At 50.7% G+C, this 8,194-nt stretch overlaps 1 protein-coding gene across 1 annotated transcript; it reads left to right on the top strand.

Annotated features, from left to right (window-relative positions):
* Nucleotides 1–284: 284 nt before the first annotated feature.
* On the top strand, nt 285–7,698 carry RHOU (ras homolog family member U). Its single transcript, XM_036380753.2, has 3 exons — nt 285–862; nt 1,611–1,669; nt 4,695–7,698. The coding sequence occupies exons 1-3, from the start codon at nt 538–540 to the stop codon at nt 5,148–5,150; spliced, it is 840 nt and encodes a 279-aa protein (XP_036236646.1). The 5' UTR covers nt 285–537; the 3' UTR covers nt 5,151–7,698.
* The last annotated feature ends 496 nt before the right edge of the window (nt 7,699–8,194 follow it).

Genomic DNA, 8,194 nt, shown 5'->3' with positions numbered 1-8,194 from the left:
CAGCGGCTCCGCGGGCAGGGCCGGCCGCGAGCCCCGACGGGCCGGGCGGCACCGCCCCCTCCGTCGGACCCAGCCAATGGCGCTGCGCGGCGGGGAGAGCGGGCCAATGAGGGGCGCGGCGGCGCGGCGGGGCCCGCCCCCTCTGCCCGCGCGCGGCCGTCGGTGAGTGCGGGGCGGGGCGCTGCGGCGCCGCCTGGCGGCCGTGGCGGGCTGGGCCGCGCGGCGCCGGCTCCTCCCCGCGCCGGCGATGTCACGCGGCGGCGCGGGGCCGGCGGCCGGGACTCTGGCGCGCGGGGCGCGGCGGTAGCAGAGCCGCCGGGAGCCGCCGCCGCGCCGGGAGCCGCCGCCACCGCCCGCGCCCGGGAACCGCCAGCGCCGCCGGGGCTGGCTTCGCGGCGGTCGCGCCGCTCCTGCCGGCCCGCCGGGGCCCCGCACCGCTCGCCCGCCGCCTCCGCCGCCGCTCCTCGCCGCCCCCCGGTCGGCGGCCCCGGGCAGCGCGCCGCCCCCCGGGCCGCGGGGATCTGCGTGGCCGCGCGGATGCCGCCGCAGCAGGAGGGCGAGGCGGGATACATCAGCAAGCCGGTGCCGCCGGGCGGCTGCGAGGTGCCGCCGGTGCCCCCGCGCAGGGTGCGCAGCGGGCGGGCGGCGGCGGCGCTAGGAGCGGCGCTGGGCGGCCGCTGCCGGGCGGCGGGGTCCGGGGCCGTGGCCGGAGCCGGAGCCGGAGCGGGGTCCGAGCCGCGGCGCAGCATCAAGTGCGTTCTGGTGGGCGACGGCGCGGTGGGGAAGACCAGCCTGGTGGTGAGCTACACCACGAACGGGTACCCCACCGAGTACATCCCCACCGCCTTCGACAACTTCTCCGGTAAGTGACCGGGGCGGCCGCGGGCACCGGGGCGGCGGGAGGGAGTTCTGCCGTCCTGGGGAGCGTGCCGCTCCAGGGGCCGTGGCTGCAGTGCGCGGAGGGGGAGCGATGTCCAGGTTCGGTGATTTCATTATGGATTTACGGGGAGCAGGACTCCACGGAGCAGGACCGAGGTTGTCAGGCTGCCATCGCAGCCAGCAGCACCGGCCTGTCTCCGGTGTAACGGAGCCAGGCTGGCAGCGGGTGTCATGCCCGGCCCCGCGGCCAGAGCCGGGCTTTAATTGGGAACCCTCCGGTGGAGAGCTTAGCGCTCTCGGGGACATCGGAAGCGCCTAAAGGGCAGGTTTAAATCCTCGCCTTACAAAGGGGAAGTGCAGGGGTTTCTCTGCGGTTCAGCGGGGGATTTTCGTGTCCCGGGCGTGTTGAATGTGTATGGAGAAATAAAGCTGAACCCCTCTAGCCGGAGAATATGCCAGACTGCCGGGCTCGCTCTCCGCGCTCCCTGCGGAGGATTTGTGCGGTCACTGCTTAACTCATCTCTTGTAGTAAAATTAATCGGAAAGCACTGAAGGGCTTGCTTGTGTTAGCGACGGACTCCCTTCCAGCTCTGCTAAGTTGTTAAATCTAAAATAGTTGAAGACTGTTAGAGCTGAGGGATGGTAAATCTTCCTTTTTAAATTTTTTTCTTTAATGGAAAACATGTAAAGTCGAATTCACCCTCCCCGCCTCCCTTCTTTCTCTCCAAAAGCTGTTGTGTCTGTCGATGGGAAGCCGGTGAGACTTCAGCTCTGTGACACAGCTGGTCAGGTCAGTGGAGCCACTTACTTGATTTAAGTGACAGCGGGAGGGGAGAAGTTGTTGCTGTTGCGCAAAGTAGTCCTGCAAATGACTTCATGGATTTGAAAGTATTCCCAGTGTTTGATCATGTCATTATCTGCTGTCATTTTCACTGCTGCTTGACTCACTGCTCTGCCTGTCGGTTGAAGGGTGGGGGACGTACTGTTTCTCCATATAGGGGCTGGGCACAGGCTGCTGCTCTGCTGGCTCAAGCTGCAGCTCTGTTTAGCCTGACTGGAAAGGCTGAACATATTGGGGATTCAACGGCCACCTGGTTTTCTCTTTGAGCGGTTGTCACTGTCTTTATTTTTGCTAAATAACTGCAGGTTTAAGAATTAGGGTGTTTGGCATATATGCATGCAAAGCAACCACATCTGTAGGTGTCCAGAGATAGAGACTGTGTTTTTGAAGGGACCGAAGCTGGAGGGAGAAAAAAGTACTATTGGGTGTTGTCCATGGAGGCTTCATATTCACCATTCCCACCCATTTAGAAAGTGCTGCTGTTGCAAAGCTGAGGTTTGCTGTAATCTGCAACCTGAAGGGATGAGGGTAGCTGATGCCTCTCATCTCCCACTTGGCCTGATACATAAAAAAGCCCATGTCTTGCTGCCTCACATTTTCTGGAAGACCCAGGCTTGTACCACCCTGAGCAGTGTGCAACACTGCTTGCCAGGGGTTGAGGCTGGATAACCAAAAGTAGCCAAGAATATTTTGCTACCTCACTGCTCTTTGAAGGCAATGGGAGTTAGAGTCCTGTGCAGCTTTGTGGATCTAGGTCTATGCTTTCACCAAAACCACGCTGAAAAATCTCAGTGGTCTTAGCATACAAACCTATTTAGATGAGTAATAACTGGGTGCCCTAGTTAGGAATGAGGTTTTAAGGGCTATGCAGTAGTAGACAGCAGTGTGCCCTACAAAGCAGAACTAAAATCCTACAAACAGCCTTCTGCAGTAGTGATGTGAAGTCAAACAGCAGAACTGTCCCATGATTTTGTGTCCTGCTGAAGAGATGGGGTGGTACTACAACAGTCTTGGCTGTGCATGTTCATATGCAGAGCATGGCAGGTGAAATTGCCATCGGGTGACAGCCTGTGGACATGCAGTGCCTGTGGAAATGCAGCTACAAGCTGCAGGAAGGATGAACAGGTCCTGTCACCCCTTGCCTTCCCTGCCCTTAATGGTTAAGGTGTTTGCTCTGGTGGCCCAAGTGCAGCTGGAATGAGTAAAGTTACTGCCTTTAAAATGAAAGGGTTATCGAAACTGACAGAAATTGTCCTGAGTAAAAGATTCCTTGCTGGATACTTTGATAGAACTGCTGCTGGGAGATGGCTGCTGAAATCTGGAGCTAAAAAAAGCACTCCAGGCAGTGGGAAGTTCTGTTTCAGCATCACTAGCCCGAAGAGGTGTAGAATCCCTGCAGGCCGTGTACCTACCATTGAAATGGCAGAAGTGTACTTAGGATATAAAGGGAACTGTTTCATCTTAGTAAAAACCCATCAGATCTGGGGTTTGCTTCCAAACCCATTGAACTGAGCCCTTTTGAGGTTTCACATGTAGCAAGAAGAGGCAATTACATAGCAAGGTGCCTTTCTGCAAACAGCCCTGTTGGTCAGAGCAGCATCTCTCAGTAAATGTGGGGTTTTTCTTGAGCCGAGTGGTGAGAACTTGATTTCCTCTGAGGCTCAATCTGAGAATCGAGAGAGCTGATGAATCTTACTTTTTTGACTGGTGTTTTATAAATGTCTGTCTCTCTCAGAGATACTGCTGCAAAAAATTCATTTGAGCAGAACAAGATTCCTGAGGCTTCCAGGGGGCTTTAAACTGCACATCCTGGGTCTCCAGAGGCTTTAAAGCAAAATTTCACATCTCAAAAATTAACACTCAACTCGCATTTCATCAGTAAACTGAGAGATATATTCAGCTTTATGTTTCTGTGCCTTTTCAATTCCATGCATTTGAGAACATGGTCAATTTTAATTAAATGTCACTGCCGCTGAGGCAAATCCTACCTGTTCAGGCTGCTACCCTGGTTTTATCCTGCTGTCAGCATAAAGCAGCCTGCCTAGAGTAACCCTGGCTTCTAGCTGCATTCTTCCCTGAGGATCAGCACACCTTTGTTACCATGAGGTGTTTGACTTTCTTGTGGCTCCGTCCTGAAGCTGCAAAAAGGCCTTGCTTTGCTGGAGTTTGCACTAAAGGAAAAAAAAACCCAAAAAAAACCAGAAGGGTAGTGCTGGGAGGCCCGTGTGCAGTTTGTTTGATGTGGCCTGGGTGGGAGGGAAAGGTAAAGCTCTTACTCTATGCCATTGGCATGTTAAGCCTGCGCATTGTAAGTCATTATTGCTCCCATCAGATTTAAATCCCTGGGCACAATGGCAGGGAAATTATTCCCATATCCTGGAGGATGTTGCTAAGTAGTTACCAGTTTAAAAGCTGACTCCAGGAAGGGTACCCAGAAAGGTACACATGCTGCTGCATATCTGCTTTGCCCTTGCCCGGGTCTGTCAGCAGAACAGCTTTGAGGTACACAGTGCTCCTCCTCAGAGCCACTCACTGACTCACCCTGGCAGAGCTGGGTCTGGAGAAAGTGCTCTCTCCCTCTTCAGTTTGCGCCTTTCTGTGCCCTAACTGCTTCCCACAGCTTTGCTTCTCTGCTGAAGTAGGGCACAGGGCCTGTGTACAAAGAGCAGAGGAAATATTTAAGCACTTGAAATAACCTGCAGCATTAGCTGGAAAATCTCAGGTACGTGGGGAAGCCACCACCTTTGTCCTGTGTGCCTGATGGTGGCAGGGTGCCCGCTGGCTGGCAGCCATGAGACATCAGGCAGGGTACAGGTGGCTTCTGCTTGGGTCACACCTTACTGAGTGGTCTGGGTGCTCATTTTGGGGTGCTTGTCAAGGTGGCAGTGGCAGGTGGTCCTCAGTTTCACCAAGGCTCAGGGCAGGCTAGAGCTGTTTTTTCTGCAGAGTGTTTACGCAGTTTTGTTCTGTGCAGGATGAATTCGACAAGCTCAGGCCTCTGTGCTACACCAACACGGACATCTTCCTGCTGTGCTTCAGCGTGGTGAGCCCTTCGTCCTTCCAGAACGTGAGTGAGAAGTGGGTTCCCGAAATTCGCTGCCACTGCCCCAAGGCACCCATTATCCTGGTTGGGACACAGTCAGACCTCCGGGAGGATGTCAAAGTCCTCATCGAGCTGGACAAGTGCAAAGAAAAGCCAGTCTCGGAGGAGGCTGCAAAGCTCTGTGCTGAGGAAATAAAAGCCGCGTCCTACATCGAGTGCTCCGCTTTGACTCAGAAAAACCTCAAGGAGGTCTTTGATGCAGCCATCGTGGCTGGCATTCAGTACTCGGATACCCAGCAGCAACCAAAGAAATCCAAATGTAGGACTCCAGACAAGATGAAAAACCTCTCCAAATCCTGGTGGAAAAAATACTGCTGTTTTGTATAGGGGCTGCAAGGACCTGAGTGCTGCTCTGAGGAAATCAATAGAGGCTATATTAGCTGAAATCTCAATTTGTGTCGTCTTGAGTGTATAGTGTAGATCTGTATGTATGTGTATATGTTGCTACTGGATGACTCAGTTGCCCTTTTGAGGATTGCAGAAGGATTCTTAGTTAAATAATTGCTATATATCAGGTCTGGCACCCAGTTTTGTGACCAGACCTTCTTGTTAAGGAAAAAAAAAAAGCACCATGTGTCTGTGGGCATAGAAGGATTTGTCCAAAGGATTCAACTTCTTCTGTTGTAAGGTGTATGTGATGGGGCGGAGCACAACAGAGGCCTTCACTGCCAGGGCTTTGCAGGAGGAACGCACAAGCAATGGTGGAAATGTAGAGCTCTGTACATGGACGATCAAAGGGAAAAATAACACTGTGCCTCCTAACTGACATTTGTAGCTTTAAACCCCACTCCTGCTCTCTTTGTGTCTTCCCAAGCCAGTGCTCTTAGGGATCACTTTTAAAAGGGTATGCAAGAGGTGTAATCTATACGCAAATGCCATGGTTAAAAAGGTCATGGGTATACCTTCAGCTTGTGGTGAGGGAACCTAATCCCTTATGGAGCTGACATCTCATTTGTTACCTCCTGACTTTTTCTGAAAGTCCTTTCTGTCCTCCTTCCCCTGCCTTTCCCAGGAAGCCGAGTGGAAGCCCAAAAACTTGACCAAGCTTTTAACTCGCTACCTCGAGCAGTGGCAATTTCCTCTGTGTTTTTGCAGACATGATGACAGTTCATCTATTTCAGCTCAAAGGAATGTAAATACTGTTGTGTTGGGGTTTTAATTTTTTTTTTAAGCGATGTAACAAATACCTGTGCAGCACCATATAAACTGCATCTGGTTTTAAGTCTACAGCCAAGAATTCCAGGATGCCCCATTTTACCTTTTAAGGCTGCTAAACAAATAACGAATCAGGCAGATTGAGATTTATAACAAACTGGACTCCAGAAACTGAGGCTGCTGCATCCTCTTTGTGATGCTGTTTCCTACCAAGTTAATGTTTCCCTTCTAAAGGCAACAGTCACTTGTGGTTGAATCTTGTCCAAGCTCATAGTTGTGAGATTGTCTGAGGCCATCCCTAAAATACAACTGATAATTCTTTTTTTTTCCCAGATCAGTCCAACAGATTAATTGAAATGTGCCTAAAATGTAGCTGAGGGATCAACATAGAGCTGAGTGTGACCTGTTCTCTGACTGAATCTGGTTCCTACTGAACTCTAAGCCTAATTGCAGTTCTAGTGAGTTCAAGAGCCCCAAATGATAATGTGACTCTGCAAGGATCAGTATTTGAACCTGTTCTGCAGAGGACATTTAGTTTGTGCTGTCTGTCTGCCTTTTTTATGGCCACAATTACTTTTTTCCCTCCTCTAGATAGTTCAAGATCAAATTATAGTTCTTTTTTGTTCCCTTTGGCCCTAGCCTTGAAGTGACCTTTTCCTTATTCTTAAACTAAACTGTAGTGACAGAAGGCCAGAACCTTTTTTCATCAGAAAGGAATCAATGTCTGATACAAAGAACTGTGGCGGCTGTTTGAGTTGATAAAGCTGACCACAGTTTACCTCCTGGCCCATTGAGGAAAATGACACTATGTAAATGGATTCTGGGCTATTGGCATAGGCTCCACAGACTGTATTTTTTCCTTCTCTACAGAAGAATGAGTGTAGAATGGGTAACGTTCCATCACTGAAAACTTGAAAATGGGATGGAAATCTTTACCTAGGGCCTAATTCAATAAAAATATCTTGGCTTCTGCACTGGAAGAGCCTGGAAAAAGAGTTTCCATAGCACAGAAACTGGATGCGTTTGACTTGGTTGCATCTGGTTGGTAATGGTTTAATGTGTACTAGTCCTGAAGTTAACATCTGAGCCTTTATACTTTTTACTCAAATGCTTTGACAGGATTTCAGATATGCAGTCATGCCAACATCTTGGAGAAAAACAAAGCTAGATTTCTCCTGGGTGCTTGGCTTGCTTGTAAAAAACAGTCTCAGTCGCTCAAAAATGTGGCTTTGAGGAGGGAACAGGCTTGAATCTGAGCAGCTTCCATTTACAAAAATAACAAAATTTCCTCTGCAAGATCATACTGCTTGGTATCATGCTGAACTGGAAGCAGTAGGTTATACTTTATAAGCAGCCTGTTTCATAGTCTGGAGTAGCATTACTTTTGAATGTAGCCAGCTGTGACTGTTTCTGAAGATGTGATTTATATACAACTTGTTATAGCCCTTTACTAGGTGTGTGTAAACTGAGGTCTAATAACTCTATGGATACTGCTCTACGTGGGGCTACACAGGGTCTAGGTTTTAGAAATCTTACTTTTAAAATTACCAGTATTTTACAAGCATAAATGAGGGGGAGATGCCTCTATGTAGTCTATAATCTGATGTGCCTTATAAAAAAACTATCTTCTGTTTTCTAAGTGTAGGCTATATTCCAAAAGAAATATTTCATGTGAGAATGATATAAATGAGGTATTTGGAAATAAATTCTGACCTGTGTATGTGTCTGCCTCTGCTGCCTGCTCAAGGAGGCTGGAGGGCAGTCCCTTGGCCATGCACTGGGCTAATACCCAGAATTAGCAAAATACTGGAACTGTGCTCCCAGTGCCCCAGCAAAAGGCCTCTGCCCAGAAAATACAGCCTTTTTCTGCACTGCCCCATCCCCAGGGGCTGGGCTGGGTGGGAAGGGTACAATGGCCAGCTTTCTGTCTCCCTGCCAGCACAGCATCTTGCCATGGCCCTGGTAGGCATGGACAAGCTCATTGTGCCTGGCCCTGAAAGTGGGGGTGAGTGGCAAGGAGCACAGCATAACTGGGGCATTTTGCCTGCTGCATGTTGTGCCATGTGTGTCCTGGGGGAGCCAGGGGGTGTTTTTGGAACAGCAGAGCCTTCTCCATTTTGACACCATGGGTCTTGCCACTCCTTGCTGGGTCCTGTCCCTCATGCCAGGGCCAAGGCGAGTGAGGTTTGAGATTGTTTGTGCCCAGGAGCTGGATG

Source organism: Molothrus ater, chromosome 3 (genome assembly GCF_012460135.2).
Source record: "Molothrus ater isolate BHLD 08-10-18 breed brown headed cowbird chromosome 3, BPBGC_Mater_1.1, whole genome shotgun sequence".
Lineage (NCBI taxonomy): Eukaryota > Metazoa > Chordata > Aves > Passeriformes > Icteridae > Molothrus > Molothrus ater.
Note: the sequence above shows the minus strand (reverse complement) of the source record. Positions and strands in the feature narration are given on the sequence as shown.

Bases quoted from the DNA above. Each gene is read 5' to 3' on its own strand.
- RHOU (XM_036380753.2), top strand. From the start codon at position 538: ATGCCGCCGCAGCAGGAGGGCGAGGCGGGATACATCAGCAAGCCGGTG. The intron at 863-1,610 runs GTAAGTGACCGG...TCTCTCCAAAAG, and splicing joins CGCCTTCGACAACTTCTCCG to CTGTTGTGTCTGTCGATGGG. The intron at 1,670-4,694 runs GTCAGTGGAGCC...TGTTCTGTGCAG, and splicing joins TCTGTGACACAGCTGGTCAG to GATGAATTCGACAAGCTCAG.